Below are 22,018 nucleotides of genomic sequence, written 5' to 3'. Positions count from 1 at the left end.
ATCAAATTTCTTCTGGTGTTTACATAAACATTACATAATCTTTTATATTCCTACTTACTTTAACATTTAAATCTTTAAAAAGATATTAACACAAATAGTTGCATAGTAATTTCGAAAGAATTAGGGGACACATAAATCAGGATTGCCACTCAAATCTGGAAGAAAATAAATCCCAGTTTTTCCCCTATACGTATATTCAAGGCATGAGAAAATGTGTGAATAGTACTTATGTGCTAATTATAATGGAATATGATTTAAAGGAATGGAAAAAGCAAGGGAAGGAAGCATATTATTAAAAAAAAAGAGCATATTACAAAAAGGTTTTCTATATTTACATATAGAAAAAAAAAATTATCTTTATTTATTACCTAGAATTTAGCAAGATAAAATTTATATATTAAGGAGGGTGGAGGGATATATAATCTCTCCTCTCATGCTCTTTAATTGTATGTCACACATAATTATGGACTGAGGTAAAATAAAACAAAAAAATTGTTATCATGATACAAATAATTTATAATCACTTAACAAAAAATATTACTTTTTTTTTATTTATTCATTTTTGCCAATTCAAATATTTGGGCGTGAATTTCTGCAACTCCCGCAGATTTTTCAGCCATCAGTTTCATAGAGCTCTTCCTTAACAAATAAGGTACAACATTTTTGTATGGCCTAAGGTACATTTTTTAGTTATTTCATTTTCAGTGAACATACATGGAAATATTTTCAATATATCATCGAATGCATTAAAGGGCAAATGAGATACAACAAATTTTAATGCCCATAAAAATTCAGCTTTAAATGATATTCCTTGAATTAAAAAGTTCAAAATCAGTTTATTTTTGGTCATTAAATTTAACATCCTCAGATTTGATTTGTCATCTTTTCCCAAATTTCTTTTATATATTGAGTCCAAAATCAATAATGACTCTTTTGAACTGGCACACAATCTTGTATGCTTTTCTCTTTTGGCATGACTAGTAAGTGCCTGTTTTCCCATATTATTTAGGCTTATTATCTCCTTACAAATCAAGCAAATTGATTTTATGGAAGTTTTTGAACCCATCCAGCAAAGTCAGGATTGATTTTTTAATCCATACAATTTGTATTATATACAGATTTTGAGCAGCTCATTGATTTAAAAATATTCTTCAATTTACTTTGAATAAGCTCAGTTTCTCAAAGAATAAACAAAACATTCAATAAACTCAATGGTAGACTAAACAACCCTACACTGCTTCTGCAGATTGAACGTCGCTAATCCCGCAAGAGAAATTCATTCTATTCTTTAGCGCTATTTCTATTAAATTTAATCTATTCTATTTGGGAATCTCATGGAAAAAGAGCAGCTGTCTTGCTAATTGAAACTGGAATGATCTATATAGAAAAAAAGTGGAGAAAGAAAATAGTGAGCCTCCACTTACACAATTGTGAATGGTATTATTTTGTTTATGAAAGCTATGACTACGATTTTTTCCTCTTGCAATCCTTTGGAGATCAGCATAATTTGGATGAGAAAAATAATTAAGGAACTTAAAATTCTCTGTATTTTCTCTGTTTTTATTTTCAAATTTCTCTACATTTTCTCAGTTTTTAAAGACGATTTTTAAATTTCTTTTTTTCCCCCCAGTTTCCCCTGTTCTCCCAGTGGCGTGCCAATTTTGATATGAAGTGTACTATCAGAAATATGATTTTCGGTATATATATCATGCAAAAGAGAAAGACCTACCTTTACTCCATAATGAGCACACACATTCTGACACCATTGAAATAACTGCTGGATCACTTCATTTTCTTTATAAAGTTTGGAATTTAAGAATTCCACCTCAAAACTTCCAGTCTCATCAAGGTTCTGTAAAGCATTAAATGTAGCAACATCTGCTTTTAATTGTAAGCTGCGTTTCAAATAAGAGTTTTCTTTCTTCAGCACTTCCAGATTGAGACATTTTGATATCTATATAAATACAAACATGGATTAGAAGTATTTATATAAAAAAAATAATTTGATATTTAAAAATACTACACTTTCATTAAAAATTGAATTGATGTTAAATATGTATATATAAATACCTGTGTTTTGAATATAATTTGCCACAGTAAGCTCAAAGTTTTCTCACGATTGCCATCTACAATATCTCGAGGATCGATATTATCTAAAGGGAGAAAAGATATTACCCACATTCATTTCATTAATGCAAAAGCTATGAAAGATGAAATATGAATCACTTATAGTGAGGACTAATTCTAATTTCAATAACAGTTTATATATCTACAAGTTGTGCTACTTTTATTTTCAGCAGAAGAACAAATTATTTGAAAGTAGTTATTCAAAAGTCACATCCCTGTAAACGCTGACAGGTATAAAAAAAATATTTAAAATATATAATTTTACTGCACACTGATAATTTAAATAGACATTTTATAATCAATAAATACCTCAATTCAGAACACCTATAAATACTGAAAGTTAATTTCAATATGAAAAATCTAAAAAATAATAAATTTAAAATTTTTTAAGTAATAAATTCTCTTCTAACTAAAAAAGTATGACATGCTCAAAATATATTAAATACACATGAGTTTAGATATACCAAGCACAGTTATTAATACGTGTATGTGTGTGTGTGCATAAATTAAGCTAAAAATAAAGGAGAATATGTATGTGTTGACACTGTAAAAGACAGATCATTTGAACTAGAGGTATTGGCAGAATTAAGCATTTTATGGTAAGTAGTATACATTATAAGGCTTCTTTTTCAATAAATTGTTCAATTTAATTTAATGTACTAGTATTTTAACTTAATCAACTTGTTTTATTATTATTATTATTCGGCATCTTGTTACGTTAATTTTTTATTTTAATAAATTTTTGTATATGTGTGTTAATTTTGATTCATGATTTCACAAAATCTATTTTGTACATAGGTTGTTGTTTTTCTGTCATTTTATTTATTTGACACCTAAGCTAATATTTATTTTAAAACTTTGAATATTTAAGTTTGCCAGCAGTCTTTCTCAACTCAATAATTCTAGACAATTGTCCAGTTAGAAACCTGCCACTACAGGTATTAAATTTGGCACAAGTATAGCTTAGAAGATAAAAATACAATCAAATTTTTAGAAATTAATTAAAAACCGAGATTTGAGTGCTTTTTAGAAAGAGATATTACTGCATAAACCCGACTTTTACCAACAATTTAATTTTTTAAAAATATTTTTTTAGAGATACCAATATAATTCCATGCAACTAACAATTAAAAAAATATTTTTTGTATAATTTTCAACAGTTAATTTCATTGTTGGAATGAAACTCAAATTAGTTTCATTGTTTCATCAAATATTGTGATTAAAAGAAACAAGCGATTTTCTTCAATTGTTGAAAGCTAAGAAACAAGGATTCTACTAAATAACTGTAGATGAGGAATGAGAAAATGAAATAGCATTAACACAAAAGGCAATGATCATTCTGAAATAGATTTAGATATTTATGTTTTTAATGGTACTATGATATAATTCAACTCCAACAGGAAAATCCATCTACACAATAAGCATACAAGGTGTAAAGTTAATAATATGAGCCTTATATCTGTCACAATTTGACGTGAAAATCAAGGTAACAACAAATATTCACTAAAAGGTGGATAGTTTTAAATAAAAATAATTTACCAAAATTTATGAAGATAAAAACTACTTTGAAAATAAGCATTTGACCACAATTTTCACTTTATATCTAATTCATTTGTTATTAATTGTTCCTCGGATTTATTATTTGTTTATTTGTCATTAATTTATTTTGTTTATATGTTTGTAGAAGTTTTGCATAATATTATACATTCTTGAAATTATTTATTTTTCTAAATATATGCTTTTCACCATTCAAATATATGTTTATTTGAAATTCTAAAGCATTAACACTGGCTTGTATAAATTCAATTCCAAACATTTTTCTATAGAAGAAATGTTATATGAAATTGTCTTTTCATGAAATAAGAACAAATTAGTTCTAATGAAATGATGTACCTGCTCATCTAAATATATTGTTAAACCGAAATTAACACAGTTTGAGACATATGTGAAAATATCAGAAAAAAAATTCACCAAATAAATTATACAAGCTGTCTCGATATATATACTTGGAGAGTAGTAGAAAATATTGACAGGAATTAACACATAAGAAAACATAGGTCAAAATAGGTGGCACTACATCCAAGGCATATGCAAATTCCTAAATATAGATGTCAACACAGTCATTTCATGAATGAAGAGATGACTAATATTCATTTTGTGCATAGCTTAGCAAATAGAAACAGACACACTTCAGTATATTTATATCAGAAAAGATTTTTAATGAGATGTATATCATATCACCAAATGTTTCCTGATACGCATCAGAATCTGTCTAAACATGTTACCTTTACAGTCAAATCCAAGATATTTCCCAATATCAATGGGGCTCAATCTCATTACACAGTTTTCGTATGCGACTTGCTTGGGCCGGTCAATTCAGTATAGATGGAACAGGCATAATGACCTCCACACTTCCCCTAGATCACCTACTTTATTTCCTCTTGTTTTTTATCCATCTAGTTTGTCTAAAAGGTCACTGTTTACAAATGTTAATAAATTCTGATACGTTTACAGCAGCATGAATTGCCATCATTATAGCTACATTATGCAAAATGCTCAGTATCTTTGAGAATATTTAGCATTCAATGCAATATAGTTGTCAAATATGCATCAATGCCAATGTATAAAATTTCATTGCCTCCTTTTTTTTTTTTTTTTTTTTTGATAAAACACTTTGTATTACTTTCCATAATGTGTCTTTATAGACGTAGCTCTTTATTATGCAAGGTTTGGGTTTCTGACTATATTTTCCTATGCTATTATGATTTCTAACAATGATCTTTACCTCCTGTAGGAAACGAGATTATATCAAATATTTCTGTTGTGCAGTTGGCAACAGCTGTAAATAGTTAGTTGTGTTTGAGAAGAATAAAAAAATGTGTTTTGATACTTTCAGTCTAATTTGATACCAACAAAACCACACACTTCCCCTCCAAACCTAATTATGGAATTCTAGGTCATTTTATATAAAATTTTTGCATCAACATTAGACTATGATTCAAATCTTTAAAAATTCTAAACAAAATTTAATTCAATATACATTCCCATACACTATTATTGGAACCTGAAAAATGAACATTTTAAACTTATGATCAAAGACTTGCTGTATCTTTCATAAATAAATTAGTCATGTATATCTTCATTTAAAAGAAACTTTAAGAGAAATGCCCAAAGAAAAATGAAAGAATGTAAAATATTCATAATAAACATAAATTTGTATTTACCTTCAATCTGAATAGATGCCTTTTCCAAAGCTTTAAATATGACTTCATTGTTATGTATTTTTGCCAATCTATTTAGAGTGTTAGCTCTCAATGATTTGAAAATTGACCAATCTTGCAAAAGAATTTCAACAACTCGCCTATAGTAGAGAGATTATTATTAAATCATTTGTATTCTAAATTTAAGTAACAAATAAAAGTGTTCCAAAATAACAACTACTAGCTTTTTTTTCTTAGATATTCAATTGAAATACAGAATTGTAATTCCAAATTTTTGTAACAAATTGTAGATATATTTTGAATGGTCATTACATAAATGAAGAAAATATGACATTTTTATAGCAAATTAAACAAAATATTAATTACCATAGATTTGAATAGTTGAATTAATTTCAATTATAGAGCTAATAAGATTTACCATGTTGGAATTTCGGTGAACACATGCTAGAATGAAGGAAGAGTAGCAATTCCAGCTATCAATGAACAGCCAAAATATCAAACATTGCCTCTACTTTATATTAATTGAGAAGTGAACTTCAGGTGCAAATTATTAAATCTCCATGTAATGGTTATAATAGTATATATTTTTTCCAGATACTTTGTAAAAATGAATACAATTTAAAACAATGATATAATTTCAAATCTGCAATCTTTTTCAAATAATTACAAAAAATAATGTTTTTTTTTTCTTCTGTCTGCAAGTATGGAGACTAACAAGATTCCCTAAAAATAATAAAAGTTAAATTTAAAAAGATATTCAAAGTACTTATCTATCATAACTCCTATGAATAGTTTTCTTTAAAATTATTAAATTAAAATTTCTCTATATGCTATTTGATGAGCAGCATTTTTATACTAGGGTGATCATTCAGGGTTACCAAATCAAATCATGAAAAAAAATTCCCTGTGTCTTCTCTGTTTTTTTTTCCCCTGTACATGTATTCAAAATACAGGGAAATGCATAAACAGCACTCATGTGCTAGTTATAATGCAATATGATTTTAAAAGAGTGGAAAAAGTAAGGAAAGGAAACAATTTAACATTATTTGAAATAATAGCATATTAAAAGAATTTCGATATTTACATTAAAAAAAAGTTCTTTATTTATTATTTAGAATTCAGCAAGACAAAATTTATGTATTAAGGGGGAGTGATATATTAACTCTCATGCTCTTTATTACACAAAATTAAGGCCTCAGGTGAAATAAAACACAAAACATTTTTGTTATTATGATACAAATCATTTAATGATTACTCAACAAAAAAATTTACAAAGCAAAATTATTTATTTATTCTTGCCAATTCATATATTTAGGCATCGATTTCTGCAGATTTTTCAGCTATTAGTTTCATGGACTTAATCCTTAACAAATAATATATGCCATTTTTGTATGGCCTATCATACATATTTTTGGTTATTTTATTTTCAATAAACATATGTGAAAATATTTCTAAATTATCATTGAATGCATTAAAGGACGAATGTGATGCAACATGTTTCAATGCTCATAAAAAAATTCAGCTTTAAATAATTGTTCTTGAAATAAAACATTCAAAATCAGTTTATTTTTGTATATTAAGTTTGACGTTTTTGAACTTGACATAACACCTTCTCTTTCATTCCTTCAGATACAAAGTCTTATATTAATTATGACTTTATTGAACTGACATGCATGTGCCCATAAAAGTTCTTGCTTTCCCATATTACTTAGGCTTATTATTATCTTACAAAGCGAACAGCATGTAACAAATACATTTTGCTGGTCTTCTTGAACCCTTTCAGCAAAATTAGGATTGATATTTTTTTATCTGTCCAGTTTATATTAGATACAGATTTTGAGCATATCATTGTTTTAAAAAATCCTGTGATCTACTCTGAATAAGCTCACAATATCTGAAATGACAAACAAACCCTTCAATAAACTCACATGTGAGTGACTAACCACAGATTGAAAGTTGCTATTCCCACCAGAGAAATGTATTCTAATCTTTGACACAGTTGCAGAAGTCTCACACATGCTCATAAGTTCAATTCTGGAATCTTATGGAAAATAAACTGTCTCACAAATCGAAATTGGACTGATTTATACAGAAAAAAAGCAGAAAAGAGTAGAAAAAGTGTGAAATTTTACATTACACAATCGCGGTTTGTTGGTATTGTTTCGTTTTAAGAAACAATGACTATGAGCTTTATTCTTACAATCTTTAGATAGGAAAATAAAAAAGATTTTTTAGATAGGAAAATAAAAAAATAAATAACAAAGAAATTTAAAATTCCCAGTATTTTCCAGATTTTAATAAAAATGTATAAACTTTGCAGCATTTGGCAGTTTTTTAACTTTTTTAAAGAGTATTTTCAAATTCCCAGAGTTTTTCTGATTTTCCAAATTCTCCTAGTGGTATGGTAACCTTGATGGATGAAGGACCAAAGCAATTTGCTCTTCAATATGTTCCCCAAAAATTTCAGTTCAAACTTCTTAAATCCCAAAAAGCCTTATTATATTATGAAAACAGCCTGTTAAACAATTCTATAATAAAATAATTCTTAATAACTATAAATCTGTTAATATTATCAATTAGGAGTGATCTTTAAGAGATCACAATTCAAGCATACGTAAAGAAACCAAATAATTTTGCTTTCTAAATAAAAATAAAAAGTTTAACTATTTATGCATAATTTCTCACAATTCCATAGAAAATAGATTTTTACAACAAGTATTAGATAAATCTAGAACACTAAGTAAATGTGCAAGCAAAAAGAAAATTTGAAACAATTTTAAAATGTTGGCTAAATAATCGCATTATAATATCTATTAATAAAATTACTTTTAAAAAACTGCTTTTAAAAAAATGCAAATATGCAAACAATAAACATTAGAATTTTTCAACTCAGTAATAAAATGAGTTTTAAAAAAGCTATTACAAAAATGTTTACCCTAGTCTCAATCCACATCGGAGATCCACAGCTATATTTCGCACTGCATAATCAAATTCTTCTAGAGGCACCTGTTCATGTTGCACAACACAACCTAAATATCGAAGATGTTTTGTGAGATCTCCTTCTCCACTCAGATATTCTCTAGAAAAGGTCAACAGCAAGCTTCGACTATTCTAAAAATTGAAATGAGAAAATTAAAAATATCAACAAACGCCCATACCACATAATTGGTTATTACAACTAAATTTTATGCAAATATATCAGTTAATTTTATGTATATCAAGATCGTATTTAGTGCAGATATGATAACTTTCCAAATGCTTTTGAGATGCGATCCATTATAAAAGCGTTTTATTTGTCACTGAGCAATTGGTCTTTAATTTCCATTTAGAGCTACAGTGCAATCCTTTGTAAAATAGCAAAAATAAATTATTATAGGCCTTTCTATAAATCCACTGAGACAAAAAGAGCTGTGCCTGTGGGTGAAGAGTTAGGATGTTATTTCAGTGATCATTCAAGTTTTTAACGAAAATGAGTTTTCTTGTAAAAATAATGTTTTCAATGTAATTTAAATGGTCTGTCTACTATAAACTGCTCTGCCAACATGTTGAGTTACTTTATTTGGTAAAAATAAAATCACTAAATTATGAAATAGCTTTTATAGTAACCACAACACATCAGTGATGCTAGTTTCTCTTCATCTTCTAGAGGACTAATGGAATAAAATAGATGGAATGCATATAGGGTGTAATAATTTTAATTATTAAATTACGTGTTACAATGAAATTCACTAAGTTGGGCAAAAGTATCAAATTTTTATACAAATATCAAAATAGAATACCATGAATTGCTAAATATTTTTAATAATAATTTAAATAATTGCTAAATATTTTTCACAAAGTTCAAAGTGAAATTTTTTAAAATCTTTTCTTTTACAAGATATGAAAATTTTTACTAAAGCATTTTCATTACACATCTAAAGTTACTTATTACTTTACAATTAGTGGTAATAAGAAAAATCACCACATCCTTTATAGTAGTGGCCAAAATTATGGAAACCAGTTTGAAAGGGTGCATTTTTGGTTTGATAGTTCATATCAGTTTTATTCAGAAAAATGTCTTAAAGTTATATAGTCAAACCTCTTAATGAACACCTTTCATAATAAGTGATTTGCATTGTGAGTAAAATAAAATGTAAAAGAATGGCTCCCATAACAAATGATATTTGGCAAAACAAATGACAAAGAACATCCTAACTTCACATGGAGAATAGTGCCTGCATCTCAACTATCAATCTATGTTAAAAATTGTTTGTTAATGAGAGTTTTTTTTCCCCCCAACTGAAAAATGGGCCTTCAAAATGTATATTTAACTAAAGCATTAAAAAATGAGAGACACCTTTCCTGGTTTCACATTGCAATTTGAGGGAGAAGTATTCTAAAAACATGTGCTATATATATATATATATATGCTTGTATATATCAACTTTCCTGTGAAATAAGGAAGAGATTAAACCATGGGAAACTGCTGCATCATATCATGAGAAGAACAATGCACAGAAGAATATGTCCACTATAAGTTTATTTTATGATGAAATGATAATGCCATATCTCAGTTTTTGCAGATTGTGAAGTGTAAGCAAAAATAAATTTTTTGACAATTTTTTTGTAAAAAGGTTATTATAAATAATAAAGTACATAATTTTAAATTTGTTAGAGTATTTTTTAGAATGGACTACATCCTATTTTCCACTGATCGAATGGAAAAAATCATTTCAATTAACGAATGTTTCACATTATGAGTAAGATTCTGGAGCAATCATGCTAATTAAGTGAGGTTCCACTAAATATCATTCTCATGATAATTTAATCAAGAAGTTTATAGAATAATTTTCAAATGGATAATTGTATTGGAATAACAGTTACAGAAAAGAAGAATATATATGAAAAAATGTTCAACTATGGCAATTAATATTTAATTGAGTAACTTTAGCATCAATTATGGCCTTGCAACTCTCTTCCATGGAGTACAGTGATTTTATTTTCCCAGCCGTTATAATGTTACACCATGATTGAATAATTGCTTTAATAAATTACATTTTACTGCTGAATTGCTTCTGTGTAACGTTTCTTTAGCTGGCTTCATAGATTTTCAATTGATTTAAGGCTGTAGCATTTGGACTATTCCCAGGCTACTTTAGGGACGAAATATAATTGACATAAAATCAGTTTTTACATACAGTGGCAACATGACATGAAGCTGAATTCTGTTGAAATATAAACTCTTTATTATCTGGGACAAGATCACATGCAGAAAGCAGCAGTTAGGAATGAGTATTGCATTAATGTATTTTGGAGCATTTTTAATCCCATTAATCACACAAAATCTGCCCATGTCTCTTGTTATATAATCTCAAATCAAAACATTAACTGGGTATTTAACATTAAGCAACAGCAACAGTATTCAACAGCAATCATAATGAAAATCTTTTCCTATTCTTCTCCACATGAATTTCATTTTATCTCAACTAAATGGTGAGATTTTTATCATCACTTCAAACTGTCCTGTTTTATAATTACACAGTTCTGCAGTTTACATGGGATTTTACTTAGTTTTATCTTTCCATAATTTATTTTTGATTTTTTTAAATGTGTAAATTGAATTCTTATGTTTAGAGAAGATTTTTATTGTAAAATTATGCTAAGTGGTGTTACTAATTAAATATGGAATTAATATTAGAATTTAATGATGATTAAAAATTTAAAATAGTAAAATTTTTATTAAAAACTTTTATCATTTATTTTACTACAGAAATGAAAGAAAAAAGTCTAAAATTGACAGTTACATCATCAAACAAAGTATTTCTCAGTTCTAATGTTTTCCACCTAGATCATTTCTAAAATGAGTAAATAATAACATTTTAAAATAATAAAAAAATTGAAAGAAGGGAAAGACAAAAAAAATCCTTTATTTCAAAAATCATGACAACTTATCAGTTTATCAAGATGCATAACTCAATTAATTTTAAAAGGAAGAAGAAAGTAAGAAAATGTTCCAGTTAAATAAAAACATTAAGGAAATGTAAACAAAGGCATGAGTAAATTCAAGCATATACTAATTTAACCTTTTATAAATTTATAATAGCTGGCAGCTTTTGAAATTGGTGGCAACATTCAATAAAATACATGGAAGTGTGTCATTTTAAATCCTTTACTTCTATTAATAATTTCTTGTAAGAATAAATTAAATAATTATAATTTGATTATTGATAAATTTCAAACATTTTTCATTAGTATATTTTTAGCCTCCTGCATTAATCTTCACAAAAAGATAAATAACCTTACCTTATATTTTGCATGCTTACAGAACAAACATGGATTATGATTAATCAAGCGAATTCTTTTGGCAACATCCAAGAAGTAGACAAGTAATAAAAATTTCTTCAGAATAAAACGTTTCAAACAATCCTCATATCCTAAGCAAATTATAAATGTATATAAATAAGCAAACTTAAAATCTTCATAATTTATATAAAGTGATTCCAAAATTGATTAAAATTTACCTGGTTTATAATAGTTAATAACTGAAGAATAAGCAAATTTAGCATTGATGTCAGGATTGGACAAGAATTTTTTAATGATAAAGCGGGATAGACCAAGAATATCACTATTACTCTGAAGACATATCATCTCCCCATATATGGTCTGTTAAAATAAGAGAAAATTAGATTTTATAATCATATATGTAGAAAAAAAATTTCAAAATTATTTAAAAAATACCTCAAGGCCAATTCGAAGCCACAAGGGATTATAGGATAAGAGCATTTCCAAGAGATCTTTCTTTATACCTGTAAAAGTATTTATCAGACAAATCAAATATTTTATTTAATATTAAATAAACATTTTTGCTGATATACTGAAGTTGATAAAGATATTTCAATGCAACATGTAAAAGCGTACAAACACTTAGAATGAATATATAACCTTGCTAAAAACCTACTGGCACTATTTAATAGATGCATTTAATCTGAATTGCAGAGAAGTAAAATGTTAAATGCTTTGGGCCATGTGGGGGGGATTCTACATCCCCCCCCCCCTATATTCAAAATTGAATTCATTTCTTGTAAAAAAAAAATTTTCCTTTTAATTTGAATTATTTTTTATTACTGCTTCTGATTTTTAAGTAAGATCATTACATGAAATGAAATTTAAATATGGAAATTTTTCTGAAATATAAATCTACATTCTTAAGAAAAACCTGATGATAGTAAATGGATGAATAGATTTTTTTTAAGGAAGAATTTTAATTCTCATATTGTTTCATTTAACTCATATCACAAAATTTATATGCAAATATGTTTCTAGTTCTTTTTTAAGAATTATATCTATCCTATTAATGAAGTTTCATATAGTGCATTTGCTTTTGCAAAAATATTCAATGGTAAATAATCTCTCAATTGAAATATTTTATAATAAGTAAAAATTCATCAGAATTTTGAAAACTATCAGGAAAATAATACATGATAAGTCATTCACAGGTGGAAAGTTGACATAATATAGAACTTGAAATTAATAATTTTCACATCATTAACACAAAACAGATAAGGAAATAAAAATTTTACAGTGACAATTGAAGATTGGTTGGTTGTGCGTTTTGATGCAAGATCCAGTTTATCTATCCTGAACTGAATAAACAATATAAAATCCTTCAACTATTAACTTTCTGTTTTATAATACATTCAAAATGAATTTGTATTATTGAAATGGCAATTATCCAATACTGAAATGTAATATAAGCAAGAAATTTATTTACTTAAAATATGCATGAATTAATATAAATAAAATATACATTTGAGCTCGTCAAAGCTTATTCCTTTTAAATACAAAATGGGCTTGGTTACTGAATATCTCAAATTAAGTCTTTTAGGTTGCTATTATTGTTGGCAAATCAATGTAAAATTAATTTGTATGAATATTTAAAATTTGAGGATTTAATTAAAATAAGCATTTTACTAATAGAGTATATTGATACTACAAGCATATGGTTGCAGAGGGGGAGAGGGAGGTTCTGAAGAATATAAATTTTTGTATGTGACATAGTAATGAATATTTTTGAAGAACATCAACATGATACATATTTTCAAATTAAAATAAAAAATTATAATCACTCAAAAGAATGAAATTCATGTAACTTAATATAATGCTGTATATTTCCAAATATTTTGTCTCCTCTTCAGATATTACTGAAGTTACAATAATCAAAGAACCAATTATCAAACCCTAGTAGATTGAGAACTGTTTTGGTAATAATCTTAGAAAAAATTTTTTATAAAAATTATAAAACTTACCAAGATCTGCATGTAAAGCACGATCTTTGCGGATAAGAATTTTCTTTGAGTCTACTGCCTGTTCTATTTTCTTAATAACTGTACTTAACTCCTCTGATTGATATAAATTGCAAGCAGCTTTCCGCAGCTGGTTAAGCTGTTTAATAGCTGTATAAGTTTTAAATGAGAGCTCTTCTTTGGACGGTGCTCTTAAAGGAGCAGCATCCTTCATACTTTCAACCCAAATTGCTGCCGAATTCACTAAAAGGGAAAATTGAATAATTTTTTAATGGATTGCATTACTTTCCATCATTTTTATAATGAAGAGCATTCTATACCTTTTACATCATCTGTTTCAAGATCATCAATGGGTGTTAAAATAAAATTCAACCAATTTGTGAAAGCAGCTTCTTGTTTTTCCTTCCAGTACTCATCATAATAAGCATTGAAACTAGCATAAGGATTCCAATGAGTCACTTTTTCTATATTTAAAACAAGAATTTTTAAAATTAATGGAAATGTACTTTTAATGATAATAATAATTGGCAATATATTAGATAAATCTAATATGTACTTATTTCAAAAGTTCAACATAATTACTTTTTATAAGAAATATTTAGGGAATTTTAAATGGGAAAGAAAGGAAATGTATTATGCAGAATATAATTTATATAATCAAATACATCCAGACACTTTAATTGATACATTTTATTGAATTTCTTAAAAACGGCTATATAAACTGCTCTTAAATTTACATCAAGTCAAGAACATGATTAACCTTACCTTTTATGAGATTTTCATAGAAATTCCCTTTTGAGATTTCATACAAACAGAATGTTCTGATTTGCTCTATCGATATGAATAAAAGTGACAAGAAGAAGACTAGTTAGAAGGTAGCTCTCATGATCATAAACGATAATGAAAAGTCAAAAAGGTACAAAACAATAACAAAAGGAATAAATATCTCTGAACTGACAAAAAATCATTGAACCTTTCCTTTTTGGAAGAAAAAGAAATTCCCCATCAGATTCTAAAGTTGACTCTTTACAAATATCTACTCCATTCATCCAAAGCTTTATAGGAGACATAAATGCAACTGATATTACAAAAATTCAAACTTTTCCGATAGCAGTGCATGTTTATGTAGATACATTCACAACTCCAATGATGTACAACAGCTGAAAATTGCTATTGAAGAACTTTTGATATTGATTTCCAGATAAACAATTCTTAAATAGTTTTGGAAATTTCCAAATTCATCTTACCTAAAAAGATCAGAATTGAAGAATTCTACATCAATAACTATCAATAAAGAATAGTAATAAGAAAAAAAAAGAAATCTAATGAAATAAAATCAAAACAGCCTGAAATCTAATATAGATTACAAACATTGTCCTGTAAAAATTGGCAATTTTTCAGTAGTAGGAAACAAATTCATGCACAAATCCCTCAGCAGATCAGAAATCAGAAGGAACCAAGTCCCAAATCAAACTAATGAATGAAAGATAACAAAAATATACCCTTGATGTTGTTCTGGAAGATCAATCATTCAAAATCGTTCTGAGATAACTCTATAAATTCTACTATTGACGAAATCAAAGAAGAAATAGAAATAAAAATTATATTAAAAAATATTAAGTATTTATCATTTACATCCTTACAATTTTTCACATATCAGAACTATGTTCACTTATTATTACCTATCAACTTCTAAGTGAGGAGGATTATTATACCCATTTTTCTTCTAGAAATAGAACACATTATGATCACCAATTACAAGAGTTAGTGATCACAAAAATGTTATTTTGTAGACATGCAAAACGGTTAAATATAGAAAGTGCAAAACTAATAATATTCTGATAAATAAAAGTGAGAATTTCATAATTTCTATTTTAATATTTTAAACATTTAATGTTTCAACTGTGGAAATACTTTCAAATATACAAGAATTAGATTCAGGATTGCTTAACAAAATAATACATGTAATAATTTTCAATTTTTATCTTAATTCTCCTCTTTAAGTATATTATATATCAATATTCTTATTTATTGGAGAATATTTTTGATCGGAAATTACTTCCCCAATACATCTAAATCATACTCAGTGGGGTTAAAACACTGAATGACACATGATACATTCATATTACATATTGGTCATATGAGGTGTTGAATATCCTCTTGATCATCAAAACAAGATTGAATAACACCAAAGAAAAAGTGAACATGAAATAGAACTTTATCAGTCATTATTGCCTAATCAAAGTCCCAGTTGTAATCCCATGTAGGAGTATATAGTCACTGATCATAATGCTAGTCCAAATTATGACACTACATGTCGGATATTAATCTCTTTCCTGGACCTTAGACAACTACATTCTCATATCATAGAAGTACCATTAGTAATCTGCAATTGCAAATGGGTACTACAAAACTGAATAAGTCTGTTAATCTATAACCCTTCTTTGAAATAAAATGACTGATGTATTTTAGGAATTTGACACAACTTGTGGCAGCAAGAAATTCTTTCAGACCTGCTGAGCTTTGGTGAATAGGTTTCTTTTTACCAACAGGATTGTCTGTATTTTAAAAATAGATTGTTGAATGATGTATATGTCCAAAATATAATCTTTCAAACTGATGTCCTATCTATGGTACTTTTAACATAGTTTCCACAAAGATGCTTCTTTCATTATAAATGATTTCCATAGCTGTCAAACAACACTTCGACAGTATCTAATTGCCCCTAAGTATGCTTTGCCTTTCTTTGATTTTTTTTTCAATAATACAATCGTGAGTAAAATCATATACATGATATTTGGAAAACATACTTAAAATTTCAAATTCTTACATTAAATCTTTTATAGAAGAACAACAATTGTCCACAATGGTCAAATCTTTTAAATTCATGATTGCATGATAAACAGATGCTGAAAAAATTTGGGCAAATGCAACTCTTTGTAATGTATCTTATTATAGCTTACTCTAATTTTCAACATTTTGCTTTGGTTATTATGGATGATAATAATAGGATATTTTTAGTAATTGCCTAGTAGTTGTATAAATGTATAATGACCCTTTTCAAATTAAGATCTTTCAAATAGATTGACATATTTTAAACTATAATATTAACATCAGTTTCCTCTCCACTCAGAATATGTAAGTCAAAGTTACTTACCCATGGTTTTATTCTTAATTTGATTCAAACGAGGATGTGAAGACATTGAAGACTTGCAATCACTCATATAAAGACTGGAAAAGCTTTCACCTGTAAAATATGGAATTTTAAAAAAATCACACAACAATATTTAATTTATAAAAAATTATTCATATATAAAAAATAATATACCTTTGACATTTTTTGGAGTTCCAACAGTAGTTTTAGATAAGTTTAAGTTCCTTATTTGTTTCTTCGGTATATTTAGATAACTCTTGGGCTTTGTCACTCTATTTTGTTTTGAAGAATAAAGATGAGGCAAGTTAAATGTAGTTTCAGATAATTTTGGGGAATCTGCATTTGGCACTTCAAATGCAACAGATGAAAGAGACTTTTTAGTAAATGTTGAATCTCTTGAATTTCTTAAATAATTAATTTTCTGCTCTTGCAAACTGTTTGATGCATTAAAATTAGAATGCTTTGCAAAAAATTGTGGCTCATTTTTCTTTATATGCATTTCATCTTGGTGTGGTTCCAGATTAGGAACAGATGATTCCACTTCATTAATGCTTCTGTTGCATAAATCTGAAGTTGGTCCTTCTAAACTGTCATTGAAGATTTCTTTATTCTTTTCTGCTTGAATAAGTTGTTTGGCATTTAAATCTTTTTGTATATTTGGTTTTACAATAGCCATTTGTGTGCTTTTCTGATTTTTCCCATTTTGACAAACGACTTCCTGATTTGCACTGGATAGAAAAAAGGTTTTACGATTTTCATTCACTGGTGGGAAAATTTCAAGGCTTTCATCACATTTCAACAACTTTTCTTTCAGAGTAGTGATATCTCTGCTTTCCTTTAGAGGATACTCTAATAGAGAAGGCTGATCAATAAAACTATTTTGAAAATCTGCATGGGCATTAGATACATGATTCTGATCAGATTTAATAAATCTTTCCTGCAAAATGTTTTTATCTTTTGTTTGATTCATGGCCATGCAAAAGTTTCCAATATCAGATCCAGCACAGCTTGCCCTAAATATAGAATTGATTGTATATGTCTGTCTGCGAATAGGAGAATCTGTCAATTCATCTAAGGGCTGCAAAGGCATCTGACGAGAGTGACAGAAATTTGGTGTGCCTAAAGTTGTAAAATCTGTATCCTTTTGATAATCAAAATCCACATTTTCTTTTCTGTCTTCTTCAAAAGTCACAGGCAATCCTGCATTAGGCAAAACCTTGCTTATTTTAGGACTTTTTTGGGTGATCTGCTTGATTTTTTTCCTTTTCTATAAATATAAATAAATTATAAATAAATGGATTGAAATAAAACATTATAATAAATTTTATTAGAATAGCAATTTTTTTTTTAAATGGTTTAGTTATTTTCCACTTTTTAATCTATAATTTCTAATTCACTATCATAAATAACATGGAATCCTGGGAAAATTTACTTTGTAAAATTTATTAATTAATTACTTCATAAGTAAATTCTGAAATTTTAACATATTGTATTGGTAACAAGAACATGCAAATGTACAAAATATCATAACTCTTGTACATCAATGAGAAAATGAAAATCAATTACAAAATTCTACCTTAGCAAATTTGAGTTATATTAACTGAAAGTATATAAAATGAGGCAGAGGAGCACAAGTTGAGAATAGATATCAACAAAAACTAAATCTTAAAACACCAAATTTCTATATCCAACTAATCAATCCTTTAGAACAGGAACAGTCCATAAAAACTTGTTGCAGGCATTAAAGAAAACATAGTAATATATTTATAAAAATTAAAGCTTTAAAGATATTTTAATAACAACAAAAAATAATTATCTTAAATGAAGTAACAGGCTATTAAAAATATTCATATGTAAATTTTTGAAGCTTTAAATTTGAGTATTGTGAAATAGAATTTCAAATATTTCAAATATCTTGGGTAGTCAATTAAAGAAAATTTCAACTCCAAAAAGTTGTACAAAGAGAATTTTAAATTATTTGTATGTGCAAAAAAACAAACATATAGAGAGAAGCCACAAAGAGCAATGCTGTATACAAGATTTGTGTATCTATATTACTGCTACTTATTAATAGTGACAAGGGGCAAATGAAAGAAGATGCTAAAGAGTCAAACCGACAAGGATGCATTGGCAAGGTAAACAGATACAAAAGGAAATTATAATTGAGAAATGTTAAGTTTCATACAACAAGAAGGAAATTTTACTTTTATATCTGAAAGTTATAGCTACTTTTTCATTAAAAAAATGATAATATTATGTGATTTAAAAGAACAAAATGTCAACAAATGTTTTCACCACAGAAGTCAAATTAAGAGATTATATACTATCATTATTACTTTAATCATAACCCTAAGCAGTCTTAATAGATCATTTATTGGCAAGTTTCAATACTCAATCAAATTCAAATACACTTTAAAAGAAAAAAAAGCTTAATTGTTTTGAAATTTTTAATATAAAGTACTCAGAATTATTAACATTACAGTCGCTTAAATTATTTAATCATGATTCAAGTGTTTGACATTAAAATTATATTCAAAATAAAAACAATTACCAATAGATATACATTACACAAACATATACTCTTCGAATAAATATTAAATTAAATAATAATAAAATGAATAAAAGTTTCATATCTCAAATTGATCTAAACATTAATATTTATTAGAATCAATACCTTAATTTGTATTATGAAATAACTGGACGTTCAATCTTGGAAAATTTGTGATGAATGCAAAGTGAAAAGAAAGCAAATTCTTTCTATTCATATGAAATCCCATTCTTAAAAAATTTTGCTCTGTATAACACTATAAACTAAATGATTATGTTCAAAAGCAGCTACAATTAGACAAGTTGACAACACCCATTGGAAGAAAATATGCTAACAGCTTTGCTTAGTGATGTTTATGATTCCAATAATTGTTTTATCAATAGTACTTAGATAATTAAATATTTCAAAAATTTAAACAGATACATTGGCTAAAACAATTCTTCTTTTGCCAATTTGAAATATACTACTTTTATGCTATAGTTATACATACATAAATTTAGAACGCTTTCTAGTTATATAAATATACATATATTAATACCTGTTTCTTGGGAGTATGAGAAGTTCCATGGAAGAAAACTTGAGACCTTATACAACTAGAAGTTTTGAAAAGAACAGTTTCCCGACAACAAATGGATTTCTCAGGAGTCCAAGTTATATCAATACTGATTTCTTCCAAAGAAGGAACCAAGAATTCAACATCACATATTTGAAATCCCTTTTCAAAAGGAAATTTCTCAATGCAAACTAATTGTTTAAATTCAGCAGGATTGTGTAGATATAGTGTGCAAGTTTTTGATGTACCAATTTCAACTTTGTCAAATACAAGATGTGGAGCTACAGCAAATGGCTTCAGTTCCAAAACATATCTCTCTTCTTCTTTAATTTCAGGTGAACACTGTGCTTTAATGACAAAACACTGTGGCTTAGGACGAAATCTGTGCTTGGGCGAATGTCTATTCTTGTAAAAATCCATTCTTAAAAAAATTAATAGAATAAAATATTAATAGAAAAAAAAGACAGTTTGTTAAAATTAATAGGCTAGTTGCTATATGACAACAGTTAATAATATGCATGCAAATGTGCTTACTATGTATACAAATTTTGCATTGTACAATTTGTGAATTTTTTCCTGATTATCATCAAAGCTGCTGTGCTTAGTGCATTTGGCAAATAACTCAGCTGCCATGTTAATAAAAAGTACTACAAAAGTCAGACATACTTCATTTAGAGCATTGACATTCAAGCACTTTTAATTTTTTGCCCCAGTTAAGAAGGTATATAAAAATATAAAGCTTCTTAATCTTTTTCAAGTCATAGCCATTCATAGCCCTCAGAAGTAAATACAAATTCTTATTTTTTTAATGATTTTTTCAGCCATTATTTTGTAAAATGAATAAATTTTAAATGTATAATAAACTCAAATATATAGTGTTTACAAACTAACTGTCAAATTAAGCTTAAATGTATCATGCTTTATGTGATATGCATTTTAAAAGAAAATTCTGCAGGGAGGAACGGGACAATATCAATGAGAGAGAAATGAGACATGCTCGATTACATTTCAATACATTTTCTAAATAGCTAAATATGCTAACAATTAAAGTTTTGAATTTTTTTAATGTTGTTTTGTAAAATTAGTTGTTGGGATGTTAAAATGCAATAGTAAGTTGGTAATTTAAATTTATTAAAATATATGTTAGTATATATTATTATGCCCCAAAATATAAAGCAATAATGTACAACAATAAAAAGGCTAAACATCTACTAACCAAAGCAAAAGGCATAAAATAAAATTCCACAATAAAATTTGTTATTCTTTATTTCTTTTAATAATTGCTTGATTAATATCATATAAATTATGAATACATATTGTGGATTATACTGTATCATTTGACATAAAAAAATTATTTGTTACCTAAAATCATGTTCATAAATCAATATTTGCCAATGGCTTGCACTTCTGCCAATAATTTAAAAGCATTTTTAAAAAAATAGTTTGCAAAAATCATTTATTAGGCTTTCAAATAAAGTAGACAGACGATCAATATATTGAAAATGATAATTAGTATAAATTCAACGCCTAATATTTTAAACAAACTTTTTTCTCAATTTCCATTAACGTTATACAAAAATAGTATATGAATTCACTAATTTAATTTTAGATAAGTATTCACTGAGAAATCCTCACAATTATTAAATCAACACAAAAATTTTCAATAAATCAAAATATATTCAAAACAAATCTTGCACTTGAGATTGTTTACCAACAGAGTTACTATATTGTTTAATTTTCAACAATTTCGTTTATCCGATTAATATACCTTATACTTTAAAAATTTAAGCAAAAGTTTATAGTTAAAAAAAAAAAAAGGAAAATTTTATACACATACTTGAATCATTTACTTTTTACATCCATCCCGCACACAAAACTATTTGTCCGCTATGATGAGCAACCAGAATATAGTAGTACCCGTTTTCATATTTTGAATTTAGCACTGTCACAGCAAAGTTGCCAGATATTTTCCCTAAATTTCAGCGAGCTCGCAAATTGTACAACGGCAACGTCGTGATGTTTCGGAGTTCCGCGATGTGACAAAGTGGTCACGAGCACCTCCACATCATAATTTGGAATAGATACTTTAATTTGTTAGTTTAGGGAAAGTAAAATTTAATTGAGCTAGTTTAG

General features: G+C 27.2%; 1 protein-coding gene across 2 annotated transcripts in view; it reads right to left on the bottom strand.

The window, feature by feature from the left end:
* Nucleotides 1-21,808, bottom strand: part of LOC129984490 (abnormal spindle-like microcephaly-associated protein homolog) — a 44,942-nt gene extending 23,134 nt beyond the window's left edge. Inside the window, exons 1-13 of one of the 2 annotated variants that reach the window (XM_056094380.1) lie at nucleotides 21,723-21,808; nucleotides 19,871-20,306; nucleotides 16,959-18,051; nucleotides 16,788-16,877; nucleotides 13,951-14,094; nucleotides 13,634-13,873; nucleotides 12,066-12,133; nucleotides 11,849-11,990; nucleotides 11,631-11,761; nucleotides 8,284-8,459; nucleotides 5,352-5,488; nucleotides 2,071-2,153; nucleotides 1,730-1,954 (exon numbers count right to left, since the gene is read on the bottom strand). In XM_056094380.1, the coding sequence (XP_055950355.1) occupies nucleotides 1,730-1,954; nucleotides 2,071-2,153; nucleotides 5,352-5,488; nucleotides 8,284-8,459; nucleotides 11,631-11,761; nucleotides 11,849-11,990; nucleotides 12,066-12,133; nucleotides 13,634-13,873; nucleotides 13,951-14,094; nucleotides 16,788-16,877; nucleotides 16,959-18,051; nucleotides 19,871-20,305 (2,964 nt within the window). In that variant the 5' untranslated portion in view covers nucleotide 20,306; nucleotides 21,723-21,808. The remainder of the gene's footprint in view (nucleotides 1-1,729; nucleotides 1,955-2,070; nucleotides 2,154-5,351; nucleotides 5,489-8,283; nucleotides 8,460-11,630; nucleotides 11,762-11,848; nucleotides 11,991-12,065; nucleotides 12,134-13,633; nucleotides 13,874-13,950; nucleotides 14,095-16,787; nucleotides 16,878-16,958; nucleotides 18,052-19,870; nucleotides 20,307-21,722) is intronic. The other variant, XM_056094381.1, reaches the window with a different exon arrangement.
* Between the last annotated feature and the right edge of the window lie 210 nt (nucleotides 21,809-22,018).

The sequence above is a fragment of the Argiope bruennichi genome, chromosome 9 (assembly GCF_947563725.1).
Source record: "Argiope bruennichi chromosome 9, qqArgBrue1.1, whole genome shotgun sequence".
Taxonomy (NCBI): Eukaryota; Metazoa; Arthropoda; class Arachnida; order Araneae; family Araneidae; genus Argiope; species Argiope bruennichi.
Note: the sequence above shows the minus strand (reverse complement) of the source record. Positions and strands in the feature narration are given on the sequence as shown.